General features: G+C 39.2%; 1 protein-coding gene across 1 annotated transcript in view; it reads right to left on the bottom strand.

Annotated features, from left to right (window-relative positions):
• PIEZO2 (piezo type mechanosensitive ion channel component 2) overlaps positions 1–14,523 on the bottom strand; it is a 236,222-nt gene that overhangs the window by 62,232 nt on the left and 159,467 nt on the right. The window contains exons 18-26 of the mRNA XM_031058868.1: positions 9,521–9,553; positions 8,925–9,169; positions 5,838–5,998; positions 4,707–4,883; positions 4,401–4,526; positions 2,823–3,023; positions 1,575–1,779; positions 1,333–1,434; positions 706–871 (exon numbers count right to left, since the gene is read on the bottom strand). Coding sequence (XP_030914728.1) covers positions 706–871; positions 1,333–1,434; positions 1,575–1,779; positions 2,823–3,023; positions 4,401–4,526; positions 4,707–4,883; positions 5,838–5,998; positions 8,925–9,169; positions 9,521–9,553 — 1,416 coding nt within the window. The remainder of the gene's footprint in view (positions 1–705; positions 872–1,332; positions 1,435–1,574; positions 1,780–2,822; positions 3,024–4,400; positions 4,527–4,706; positions 4,884–5,837; positions 5,999–8,924; positions 9,170–9,520; positions 9,554–14,523) is intronic.

The raw sequence follows: 14,523 nt of genomic DNA, 5'->3' as shown, positions 1-14,523 counted from the left end.
TAGAGTATCATTTTGATTGTGCTTAAACAACAACTCCACAGGACACAACTGATGACTTGTTGGGATTAAACACGTATATGGAAAACTGCAGACTACAATGGATTCTTGCTAACATGTCTGTGTTTGGGGGAAAAACAGCAGAGCGCTTAAGTCCACCATAAATGCTGCCCCACTAGGCGTTCATGGAAGGAAACTCAGATTTGAGCACCAAGATTTTTTATGGAGTTGGAAATATAGAGGATTAGATTAATCTAACAGCCAAACTACTCTTTTTCTCAAACTTTCTAAATCCACATGTGCACAGATAGCATGCAAGAACTTGTGACCTAAAGGTGAATATTTTGCAATGTGTTGGTTGTCTAAGACAGTGGTGAGACATGACTTTAAAGGCCTTTGCCAAACTAAACAAGTCTATGATTCTGTGAATGCAGGCTTTCAGGCAAATTTATCACTGAACTTCTCTGGAGAGCACTTAAAACAATCATCAGTTTTAGGAAGATGTGTTTGCATCCACCCTGTTCTAAACCAGATGCTGAGTACCCAGAAATTAACTATCTGCTCTCTAATACAGCAGTATGTTACATGGGAACATACATGAATACAAATTTCAAGTAAAATTGGAAGCTGTGAGAACGACTTTTAGCCTAGTGAACTTTATAAAAAGGAAGCACTGTATTTTCCAAGTGTTTAAGATCCAGTTTTTACCGGCAGTGGATGAAGTCAGGAACAGGATTATGCTGGCTAAAAGATGCTGCATCAAGGTTCATGCAAATTTCCACATTGTCTCCAGCCATGATCCGTACTGCAGCTTTATTTTCATCCTCAAATGTCTGCCTTTGCAAGGATGCACACAGAAGCAGCATGAAGTCATCTAGGAGAAAGTAGTGATTTCAAGGAAAAACTCAGTCATCAGCATAGGTGTAAGGAGATGTATCATAATGTAGTTACCAGACCATTTTCCCACACTTTGAACCTCCAACACTGAGTGGTTTTCAATGCAATCAACTGTGAATTGAAATTTATTAATGCCTTTAGGTTTTTTTACCTGTCATTGTCTATGACTTTTATGGAGAAATAAATGGAAAAAGGGGAAATAGTCATACATTTTTACATTGAATTATTAAAAAAGGGATACAGGAAAAGCAGATGCAAAAATTACAAACTCTGTGAATTTTTCTACTACATTAAAGCCATGCTTAGTATTCAATCACCCAAAAAATCTGTCATCTTGCTACTGAAGTGTAAATGAAAGGCTGGCTTCAAATTCCACTGTACAGATGATTTAAGCAAAGGATATATAAACACTTTATAACAATGTGCTAAAATACTTACACACAAGGAAGACAGGGTTTGGTCTCACAATGAAGTCTGGAAAGTATAACCACTTTATGATGTTGGAGTTGAAATTGGCATTGCCACTTCTCCATGGATAGTCTGTGTGGCAGGAACATGCAAAAATTCAATCAGTACTTCATAACAATTACTTAATCCTTTTCTGCAGAACACTTGCCAATTTTCCAGCATTTTTTCTATAAAAGCAACAAGCAGTAATTTTACATAAAGGGTGTCCTTACCTTTACAAGGAGCAGGTGGGATGCCAATGCAAAGGAAGTATTGGAATGTAATGATGCATGTTAGAAAACAGCAATATTTTGGCCAGATCTCTGCAATAGCTTTTCTCCTACGTCGATACAACACAGCAATCAGACAGAAAGCATGAATCATTGCATAAAAATCCATCCTTTGACCAATTACATTCACTGATAGAAGAAAACAGGTCTGGAAACAAAGTAAAGAAACATAAACAACTTTTACAATCTCATGACTAGTCAATACAGCAATAATAAATTATTGTGGATCCTGACAGAATCCCTGGATGTGCCTGTGTCTGACTGCAAGAACCCTGTGCAAAACAACATGCTCCACCACTCCAATTTCCACCACTCCACCCAAACACCCAACTTTTTTATACTCTTCTGCCTTGAGTATGTGTGATATCTAAAGATACCAGAAGGAAAGAGCCTTGTCACAATTGCTAGTATGTGAATTGTTTAATTGTTGCCAAGCAAAGAACACATTGCACAGCCACATAATTCGATAGGATGTACAGATGTGGAAATGAAGAGGAACTATTAAGATTGGTATAACTAAAACATGTTATCGTGTAGGAAATGGACAAGGCATTTGGACCATACAGCTTCTATCAGTGATAGACAAATCCAGTCAATTTCTGCAAGACAGCTTTAGTTTTCCATTATTCTAAAGGCTCTGCATTTCATCATTTCTGTTCTCTGGCTTCACTGAAAGCAGTCCTTTCACTCAGTTCCATGAAACATGTTTTGAAACTCTGTGAAAACTTCATTTATTCAGCGCACTATGCTATTTTGGCTTTCTCTCTCCCCAGATTAGTATGATTTGAAATTATTTCCCAAAGGAAATAACTTGCTGGGCTTTTTAAATTTTCAGTCATTCTTAATCCTCAGATGGCTGTGAACAGTTTACTCCATTGATCAGAGTGGTGGTAATGTTTAACAGATAGGTCAAGGGCATCATTTTGATAAAATTTAGGATGCATTACTCTGGGAATTGCCTCCTTCAAATAGGCATAGAAAATTGTGAAAAATCACTATTTATGGAAAGATTTTTTGAAAGTACATTTCATGTGCACATGAACAAACAGACAAGGTAAGGGAACAGAGATGACTAACATGAATGATGACTAATAAGCCTCTAGATGTCAAACACAACCCAAGCTACTATTCAAGAATAACACATTCAAAAGGTTTGGAATGTTAATCTAAAGAAAAGTAATGCATATTTACCTCCAAACCAAACTTGTAGAAGAAGTAGTTTATGAAATACTTGACACAGTTTACAAGTCCATCATCCAGATGTGCTCTTGTAATATCATGGAAAATGGTTTTAGTCACAGGTGCGGTGAGGTTATTTCGACATCTGTAGTATTCTTGGTGACGGTAGATTGTAACTTCAAAGGCCAGAATAGCCAACATCAGTAAATTATTCTATGGGAGACACAATCAGGAGAATTTTAAATAAAAGTCAAAGCCACAAGAAGCTATAAAATTTTGTGATAAGTATAAACCCATTAATACTCAAATTGATGTTATCACTGAGGACTTCTGCACTCCAAAATGCACTGGCACCTATTCCCAGCTACTATGATTGAAATAAATTAAAGTTTACACCAATTCTGGGATTTTGAAGAATCATACAGACATCCAGAAGACACATATAAAGACATTAATTAAAAAATACTACAGTAAAAACTAGTTGTGGAAATGAAGGGAAGGAAAACGTCATCAACATGCCATCTCATATTTCATAGATTCTCTTAAGATATCAGGTTTTGTTTGGCAGGAGATAGAAGACACAAACACACACAAAAATAATGTGCAGAGGTTTATCAAGCACTAACTTTCCAAAACAAGGATGTTGGGTAGAGCAAATTTAACCTAGGTACTCTTTCACATGAACAGTCTATCTGTCAGGCTTCTCTCAGGCACAGCTCCTTCTGTCCCAAAGCCAGATTGACTAAGACACAGTCAAGGGTGGCTATAAATTGATTTTTTATTTATCTCAGGAGGGATATCTGCCCTATGCTCAATAGAAGAGAGGTACTAAATAACTGCAAAATCTGGTAAAAAGACCAGCTCAGAGAAAGTCCCTCAAGGAGGTCATAACTGAAGCAGAAGTGGCAAACTCTAGATCTCTGTTCTTTGAGAAATATTTGGGACAAGAAACTCCTGAAACAGGTGCCAATGGGATTTTTATATTTTCTCTCAACCTTAAACTGTGTATATAGAATGTGAGAGATTCTATAAATTAATAACAGGTATGTTTTTCCCCAGGACTTGGCACATTTTCACTGTAAGTAAAGTTTTTTAATCAAGACAGGAATAATAAAACATTGCTCACAGGCATCAACCAAAATCAAGAAGAAAAACAAAAGACATCCATTTACTAGTGTTTGAATGAATGATTCTCTTAACTCATTATATTTTCTAAACTGTGGCTAAGGAATAAGCACTTAGAAAAATTAACTTCTAGCACACACTGTCATTCAGGGCAATTACCCCAATTAGACCCACCAGTCCTTTGGCACCTGAAAGCCATGTATCTCTTCATTACTTAGAGTTCTTAAATACCACATTTCTTAAAAAGCTTTTAACAGATGGTAGAGTCCAAAAGTGATAATTCTACATGAAAGAATAACTTAATTGGTACTGAATCCCTCCTGGAAATGTTCTGTATAACCTTCCCTATTATCAAAGGTTTGCATTACATTTTTTTGTGTGTGTGACAGATTATTTATTTCAAAGACAATGCTACTTTCATCACAAATAAGAAGAATATCTGAATACAGACAACAAAGAAGTTACCCTTAAGTACACAAGGAGGGGACTAGACTTCCTCAATCCAACCCACTCTGAAGGATCAACTGGCCCACTGTAGAGCACTGAGGTTTTCAATTCTTCTAAATTGACTTTAGTTTCATTCTCTCCTGGCTAAAAAGAAAATGCAACAGTTATAAAACATTACTTTAAGAGTGCTTGGGAAGGGTATGATAATCAACAATAATACATCAGGTGAACTGTTATTTTTGTAGTTGATATGCTTCCTTTTGCTCTCCTTCACTGAAGTAGACAGCAGTCAAACCTTTTTAATTAATATGCATTTGTACTCACCAATGTACAGTTTCTGGAAAAGTCCTTGGGATCAATAGATGTAAGCTGATACAACATTTTGCAGACAATAATTACACATGTCCAAACAGTGCAGATACTTGATGCCAGTGGGCGAAACTGTGCATATGGCAAAGCAAGAGCCCAGGCAATTAAAAACACAAAGTTAAGCAGAGACACCTGAAAGCACAAAAACAGTACAGAAATTACATGGAGTAACAAAAAAACTGAGAAAGTTTTACCTTTTCCACAACAGGTAAAAAAAAAAAAAAAAATTCAAAAGAAAGGGTCATGCAGAAACTTTGAGGAAAATTCTGAAAAAATAAATTACAACAATGCCCACAGTAACACAGACACAAAGTAGCAGAGTGAAGAAGGAAGAACTTTACAATTGGTTTAGGAAGATATTTACCACCGACATAATATTAATACTATTAGAGCCACAAAACTCCAATCTTCCTTATCAACAGATGTGAAATATAATGAACCCACATGCAGCTTCTGCTGCTTTAATACTCATGAAACAAAGAAGAAATGGCACAGATCCATGTGATGAGAGACCTTCATCCTCTTGACTTTGCCCCCACAAAAAAAAAAAAAAGAGAAAAGTGATATCTTTTTGTTTTTAGTGAATCCTGTCTTACTATCCTGTTTATGAAATGGCTGTGTCACCTACAGAACTCACACTGCCCACACCAAAAGCACAGCTGAAAATGTTGCTCCCTTTTTCTTCAGGCATAGTTCCACATTCTTGTTTCTTAAGAACCAGATCAAGTTTAAGCAATTTTTCTACCTTTACCTTCCCAGTCCTTTTCTATGCCTTCCATCCTTGGATGGTATCCACAAACTGCTTGAGTAGGAGAGAGGGTACGTCTCTTAAATCCAAATAATTGGACTACTAAAATTTTAATACCTGGAGAAAAGGTATTACCTGGAGAAAAGGAGGCTGAGACTCTTGAAACAGAGAGAATGTGGAAGATGTCAAGGCAGGTTGCCAGCAGGTGAACAAACCCAGCTGGATCCCACAATTTCAGTGAGGTGACAGGGGGAAGACCTCTCCCTACACCTGGGTGTGCAACCCCATGGCAGATGCTGACATGATGCGTAAGAGTTTGACAGTGGATGTTTACTTGCCTCTTTCACTGTGACCCAGATGATGTAAGAGGAAACAATTTTGATGATGTGCAGCTCCAACAGCCACCACACAAAGACTTGCATCTTGTGAAAATACTCCAGGAATTTCAAAAACAGCACTGTAAGGCGGTCAATCACCAGATGCCACTTGTTCCTCAAGTCTGCAGGGATGTTCAAGCAGAACCATTGTAAGGACAAAACCAGAAGGTCTCTGTGAAATTGAATACTCCACTAGACAACAACAATCTTTCTGCTTCTCTTCTAAGCCTTAGAGTAAGATAAGATGGAGGATAAAGGCACAGCTCTGTGGTGAACTAACTAAAAGTGGGGTTGAAGCCCACTTAGCTGGGGTGCTTTCCCTTCTGATCCACATTCTCTAGAAAGATTCTGCACTTCAAAAGCAGCAGTGGTGGCCTCCCTTGCCAATTTTGCTTTCATTCCTCTCATCAGAGCTCTTTTTGGACTCTTGTCCTCCAGTGTTTTTGGATCTAAGCTTAGAGATCTCACTCAGGAACTAATTCCAGCCCTGGTCCTTCTCCAGCTCAGAAAAATAAAAATTTTTTTGATGTTGGAAGCTATGGATCTGGCCTATTTTCAGAAAGCACAGACTACTACTACTACTACTACTACTACTACTACTACTACTACTCAGAAAGCTTTTCAGCCAGATTGGAAGAAATCCATGCACTCTAGGACTTGGATTCCTGTCACAAGGGTTGAGACAATTTAATATGGACATTTTTAGATTTCAGAATTATCTAAACTGCCTTGAAAACAGCACAGCCTTTTAGAGTGTGACCTGTGCCTTCCCGGGACATCTAAATCAAGAAAGGCAAACTGTAGCCCAGTCAAATATTTCCCTCAGTTGAAAAAGCTTTATCAAGGGGAGATCATGAAGTTGGGTGAAAGTATCCCTTCACAGGGGTGTTTGGCTAAAAAAGCCAGCCTCCCAAATAGTACTCCAGTGAGCAAGCTTGTGGCATCACCTGCTACATGTGAGTGTGTATGACAATGCATTTGCTGAACAGCGCTCTCTAAGTGACCACTTTGCTTGTGGGCTGGCTGTAAAACTGTTTCATCTGGCTGGTACATATTAGTACAGAGTTTTCACACTGCATTCAGGGTTTCAGAAGCATTTTGGAGATTAGGAGGGATTTTGCATGCTGTGAGAACATTCTTTATATCAGAGATGGAAACATTTGCAAGTGATACCAAAGCACATCATTGTCTAAGCTGGTAAAAATGCAAAGGAGTTACCACCTTCTTTATGAAATTATTTCAAATTATCACTTTGTTTTATATGTAAAGCACACCAAGTTGGTTACTCATGCATATTTGTGTGAAGAACACATGCACATTTGTGTGAAATACCAGACTTCTGGAACACCTCACAACTAAATTCCATTCCTTTCCTTTGTGTTTTTTCTCCAAGCATAACTTAGAAAATCCTCATAAGAATTCTGAGTGATGTGAATTCTGTAAGCATGTAATTAAACTTGAGAAATTAATTAAGCTACAGAACTGTAATCCTACATGTGTTTTTATAAGCACAATGACAGTATTTAAGAGAAGTCTTTACAGAGTTAGATGTTCTCACTCATTCTTTCATTGCATTTGTTTTCATTTGCAGTGTTGCATCATGCAAGATGTATCCAAACAGTGCCAGTTAAGTGGAGCAGGCAGATAAGGAGCTCTGTCTAGCATGGCCAGGCAACACACACACAGGGAATAAAATACAGGCCTGACTGCATCTACTGAAAGATTGTGCAACACTCTGTAGTGAAGTCTGCACACATTAATGTGTTTAATGTCAAAGCTCCAGCCACATGGCTGTGTAAAAATGGTATAACCCCAGTGGAAATAAATGCCATGTGCAGCTTAAAGATGGATCCCTTTGTGCTATTCCAAGTAACACCAGCTGCAGCTCCCTGCTTCCCTGCTTGCATGAGTCACTGCACAGAGTAACGTCCACCAGCTGGTCTCTTTCCTAAGGCCCTTCCAACAAGCTGGGATGGCTGGAGTGTACCAGACCCCTCACCCCTCACAGACAGTATGAAGGTTGGCCAGTAAAGGTTTCCATGGCCCATGACCACCTCTGTGACGACAGCTGTTCCAGCCAAGAAAGGTAAGTTGTTTCAGCTGAGGTTCAGGTGCTGGAACAGGCTGTCCAGGGAAGTGGTGGAGTCACCGTCCCTGGAGGCATTTAAAAGTTGTATAGGTGTGGCATTTAGGGACACGGTTTAATGGACATGATTTGGTGGATATGGCAGTGCTGGGTTAATGATTGGACTCAATGATCTTAAGAATGATTCCCTGACTCCCTAGGGCTGCTAAGCCTGATGTGCTGCCATTTTGCCTTGACAAAGATCCTCTCCCTATTTAGGTGTTACAGTCCTGTGATTACTGTCATGAGTAACTAAATTTGTAGTAAGGCCTTTTCCAAAGAATACATCTTCCTTGTGTGTTAAGTGCTCTTTCCTAGTTTCACTTTTGGCTCATATTATAAACTGAGTTATGGCAATAATTAATTTTAGAAGGTCAGATATCAAGGATGATAGTATAAGCCATACCCATGCCCTCAAGCTTTTTTTATATTCATCTGGCATCAATTACATATTCCATATTCAGAAGTGAAAAATATGACACTAATGTGCACATAAATAATGAAGCAAAGCCATTGGGACTTCTGGGGAGAGGTGCCTTGAAAGCATGCAGTATCAGGTATTAAATATGTATGTGTAGTATTTTCTTTGTTGTAAGGAGATTTTGCTCTAAAGAAGTACTTAGGATTTGGGGTAGCCTTCAAATAATCTAACCCAGATCACCCAGAAGAAATGGGCACTGGGTTTCTGTTGGTTTCTTCCTCTCAGCATCCCAAATTACAGTTTTTCCCAAGAAGAGCCTGTATCCTGTTGAATAATTAACAAGTAGCCATCTGCTCAGTTCAGGCTCTTTGACAGAGGCTGTATGTGAAACTAGAAGGAAAACCTGGTGATTGAAGTTAACAGAGAAGACTAAAAACAAAACACCTATTGACACTATTAATTAAGACTGAGGGAAGAAAAATTTGCATTCTGTAGAGCTTACCTGTAGTTTCTTCTTCTTCTGATTCATTGTCTTCATTGTCGTCATCATCATCATCATCTTCTTTATCCTCATCTTCCTTCTCTTCTTGTTTTCCTTTTTTGACCCTCCCTTTCCCTCCCTCCCCCTCTGGCTCTTCCATTCTTTTCTCACCAGCCTCTTCCAGCATTTTATCCTCTTCCTTTTCTCTGCTGGCTGTTAGATTCACCATAGTTATGTCAGGCAGGCTTCCATCTTGGTGCACCAGTCTGTAGGTAAAGAGTAGCATGTCAGCAAACTGAGTAGTAATGACATCGCAGTCTTTTTCTTTTTCTTTTTCAAACTGTTTGATTAGAAAAGAATTAACTGTTCATGGAAAATGCCTTAGAAGTAGAACAGTTAATGATTCTGGTACTCTCTCCAAACACACATTGAAAATTGGGTCGTTGGAATGTATTAGTAACTACTTCTCACTCAGATACTAATGGTTAGTTAGTAATGAGTGGTATTGACACTTAAACTTGACATTTTCCCCACTGGAGAAAATGGTCAGAGTTTAAGATGTAGAAGCATGAAATGACATTAAGAGGAAACATTTCATGACTTCACAGGGGACTTACTCATTTTGGTGGTTTGGTATTTTTTTCTTGAGGCTGCTCAAAGTAATTGGAACAGAAAGAAAAAGGGAGATGAGAACAGAGGGGTTACAGAAGAAGGTCATTGACAAATACGTCATGCTACATCACAAGTCATAAAGCATTCTCCTACTCCATCTGCAGAAGCCTTCTGATGCCAAGAGCATGCCATCATGACATTCACGGGGTGCTTCTATAAAGAAACGTGGATTTGCAGCACAGATGGAAAGGGGTCAAGCTATTTACACCAGTGCTAAACGTGGTCAGTGCTGTACCATGCTCTGAGTAATGCAGCTGAACCATCACAAGTATCTGACCTATCACTGTAAATGCATTTCCACCTTCCTCCAATTAAAAGATGCACCTGAAAAGCCAAGGAATTTGCAATTTTTCTTCCAGCTACCGTTTTGGGAACAAACAAAAGCACGATATCCATGGCTGCACCTTCAGAACATTTTTGTAATATCTGTCTTTGATAGTGCCATTCATTCTCTCTCTCTTTGCCACATCTCACAGAGAATTTTTCTTTAATTTATAATAGTCTCCATCTAAATCTATCAGTAAACTTCACACTACCAAAACTGGGATATGACTGATTTAACACAGAAACAATATTTCTCTAGCGCCATGATGCCTTTTTTCCCCCTGAGATTATTCAGTATATATATTTTCTTTACTAGAGAAGATAAATATTTTCTTATGGTTTTCTTTTTTCTCCCAAAACTGTGAGGTTGGGACTCACCTCCCATAGCTGCAGAAATCTCACTTTCCCTTTGAATATGACTCCTTGCAATGAAGTCTCCCTTTGGCAAGTGTATGATTAGGTCATTAAATGTTTGGTTATGCTATTGAAATTACTACACTCAGCATACTTTCAAGCACCTGTAAGGCTGTTCTAAAATGCCATAGTACCATCTCAGGGATTTATTTTTCTTGATGTGAAATTCTGGCCTATAACCATTTCGACAGGAAATTCTGCCAATTTCAGGATTTTTACATTTCAAGAAACTAAATATATATATATTTCCTGATCATTAAAAATTAAGAGAATAGGCTAGGCAGTTAATGAGAAATTCAAACAAGCAGAATTATTTTTCAATCATTTGGGAGCTGCAGTTTCTTCAAGATGGAAACTTTGGAGTCTCAAATGCAGGAAAAAAACAGAAATCTGACTAAACAATCCTGAAGTAGAAATACCATGCCAATTGTCAAAAAGCAGAAAAGGTGATTTAAAATTAGAAGTTTAACAAGACATTCACACACCAAAAAATATCAAGTAATAAAGTTTAATCACATTTTAGGTACATTCATGTCTAAAATTCCTCATCATTGGTTGGGCAATGAACCTGAGTGTCTAACAACCTGAAAAAATCTTATATTCAAGAATTTATTCAGTAGCTTTGGCTACTGAAAACAGAATCATAAAATAGTTTAGGTGGGAAGGGACCTTAAAGAATCTACTACCATGGGCAGTGATACCTCCCAGCAGTGATATCTCCCAGATACTCTGACCAGGTTGCTCAGAGTCCCATCCAACCTGGCCTTGAACACTGCCAGACTGGGGCATCCACAACCACACTGGACAACTTGTTCCAGTGTCTCTCCACTCAACAGTAAATAATTTCTTCCTAATATCTAACTTAAATTTCTCCTCTTTCTATTTGTCCCCATTACTCCTTCTCCTGTCACTATAATTCCTGATGAAAAGTTCCTCTCCAGATTCCCTGTAGCCCCCCTTCAGATACCAGAAAGCTGCTGTGAGATCTCCAAACAATTTCTTCTTCATTAGGCTGAACAGCCCAAACTTTCTCAGCCTGTCTTCATAAGGGAGGTGCTCTAGTCCTCTTATCAACTTTGTGCTTCTATTCCGCACTTGCTCCAACAATTTCAGGCCTTCTTATGTTGGAGACCCCAGAGCTGGATGCAGCACTCCAGGTGAGGTCTCACCAGAGGAGAGTAGAGGGGCAGAATCACCACGGTTAATGTGCTCATCATGCTCCTTTGGATGCAGCCCAGCATTTCTGGGCTGTGAGTGTGTTACTGGCTCATGGTGAGTTGTTCATCAGCTATCACACCCAGGTCCTCCTCAGGGCTACTCCCTGTCCTTCTCTGCCCAACCCGTAGGTGTGATCCAGGTGTAGGACCCTGCACTTTGCTTTGCTGAACCTCATGAGGTTTGCATGGGTCCACCTCCTGAGTGTGTCAAGGTCCCTCTGGATGCCATCCCTTCCCTCCAGTGTGACAGCACCACGCAGCCTGGTGTCCTCAGCAAACTTGCTGAAGGTGCCCTTGATCCCACTGTCTGTGTCACCAACAAAAATTTTGAATGGTTTCAGCCCCAGTACTGGTGTTGAGAGACACTACTCATCACTGATCTCATGAACAATGAGCCATTGACCAACTCTGCCTGTGGCCATCCAGCCAGTTCTTTATCCACCAAGTGGTCATTCCATGAAAACCACGTCTCTCCAATTTGGAGACAAGGATATCATACAGGATAGTGTTAAACCCTTTGCATAAGTCCGGGTAGACAATGTCAGTTACTCTGTTCCTATTTATGCTGTACCCTTACCATAGAAGGTCACCAAATTTGTAAGGCATGATTTGCCCTTAAGTAAAGCAATGTTACTCTTAGTAAAGAGATATTACCAATCATCTCTTTTGGGACTCTTTGATTATTTTCGTATCTAAATCACAGATCAGCTAGCATATACACTAAAAAGATATTAAAATCTCTATAAAGTTACTAAACATCAGTGTTCCCTAAAATGACATAACTTATATTTACCTAAAACTCTAATAAAGTACCAAAAGGATAAAGAAGAGAGAATGAATTTTCAGTTCAGTTCAAATGTTATAGAGATCTCTGGTTACTATAAACCATCAGTGCTCATTTAAAAGGCAATGCACCATGAAATGAAAGTAACCATATAATCAGACAGGTTTTGTATGTATGCAATTGCATTGATTTTTATGAGGTATCTTCCCAAATGACTTTTATAATGGAAAAAAATCTATTCACACTGATATAAATCAAGGACTTCATGACTTACCTCAGTGTAAATTGGATAGAAACACAGTAACTCTATAAGATTTTGTATGAGTGGACTCATCTTTCTCTTACTCATATAATTCCCATTCATGTTCTGGACATCCAGGAGGCAAATGGGGTTATAAAGATTGGTATGTATAATATATATACCTGATAAAGCCTCAGTATGAGTTTGGTTTCCAGTAGGCTTATTTTTATTGGCATCCGTAGGCTTGAGCATTGGATCATGTGCTAGGAGATCCAAGGATATATAAAATGCCCTGCCCACTGTTTGGAAAGTTAGTCTATTTGGAATCTTTCTTCCAAAATTTCCTTATGTATTGCCAGGATTGCTTTTCCAATTTCTTTTTTTTCTTTTCACTACAAGATCACATTATATTGTAACCAACAACACTGAGGTTTAAGATATAAACACTTCATGAGTTTAAAATTTTTAAGACATGCTACCCATATATTTTCAGAGCTAGTGAGATATGATTTCATTGTTGGAAGCCACATACTAGGGGGAAATTACCCCAAATAACATAAAGGCATTGTGTCTCATACTAAAGGAGAGAAATAACTAAATAATAATGCAGGCAACAAGCCTTGAAGGTACAGCCACTACTGCTTTTAGCTGAGAGCATTTCTTACTCTCAGGTTCATTAAACAGGGTATCAACAATGAGAAGTATACCAATAGATCTAGTTTTTGGCAACAAAGCAATTTCAGTGGCACTAAAATCAGGCATGTGCTACGGGTCCTTGCTGGATTTCTCATACTTTCACCTATTTGCAATTTACTAGGGCATAAGATTAATTAATTGAATGCATTATTAAGCATCTTTTGTCTTTGATAATTTTTTGCTGTTTATAAATTGCTTGAAACTTCCTAGCTAAAAGAAGTTCTCAAGTATCTTTCATGCAAAGCCTTAAGAACAGAAAGCCTTCTGCTCTGCAGAACACTAGTGACCCATGTCCCAAATATTTGGTCTCCAAGATTCAAACTGAGCACACAGTGCCACACCTCCACTGGCAGGACCTTGAGTGCCTTTACAGGGCTTTAAGGGGATATGCTGCTTGAATCCAAGCCCTGTTGGGGTATTTGGACAGGCCAGGAATCCTTGGTGCAGAGGTCCCTCTCCTTTCATTGGGTGCTGTGTCCATGCTGAGGCTCCACTGCTGTGTTGTGGCTGTGCCACAGCGCTGTCTGTGCCTGCTCCCACACCTCCCGGACCCTGAGCCTGACATGCAGACTGACACCCTGCCTTCACTGCACACCTGGCCTATCTCCATGGACTTGCTGGGGCCTCACCAGGCTGTGGCTGACCCTCTTACCAATTCCAGATCTGATCCTCTCCCTCAGTTGTTGGTCCATGTCCCTGACTGCCCATGGGTGAGAGCCCAGCCTTGCCTCCTGGCCATGCCCCTTGGCAACCAGCTTGCCTGCCTTAGCCAAGGTGCTTGCCCTCACCACTCCCTTAAACACAGGCTTCTGTAGACCAGAATTCCAGCTCTGGTGAACTTTTAGGAACAGTGACTCAAACCATACGATGACATTTGAAGAAGGAGCATGAACATGACTCATAAACTGACTTCTTGTTAGAGCAGGTAGTCACAAATATCTAAACAATGCATCTTCTTGGTTTTTCTGTTTATATTCAGTAATGACAACAACTCAGAAGTCCTTCTATTCTCAGAGATGACTTAAAAATAGCTCACATTTATTCCAGCCAAGTATTTTGAAAGGAATCTAATTTACAGAGTTTTCAAGATGCCATTTATAAAGGGATGATCATGATGGCAGTTTTTCTAGTTTGGATCCTGCAGCCCCCAACTCAGCCTGTGAATTAACAGCCTTAGCATGCAGTGGGTTCAGTGTTCCCTTTCCAACTCTGAAATTTCAGTCTGTAGAAACTCTGTGTAAATACCACATATTTAACTGAACAGGCCCTCAA

This window comes from Geospiza fortis, unplaced genomic scaffold (assembly GCF_000277835.1).
Source record: "Geospiza fortis unplaced genomic scaffold, GeoFor_1.0 scaffold100, whole genome shotgun sequence".
Lineage (NCBI taxonomy): Eukaryota > Metazoa > Chordata > Aves > Passeriformes > Thraupidae > Geospiza > Geospiza fortis.
This window is presented reverse-complemented; position numbering and strand designations above follow the sequence as displayed.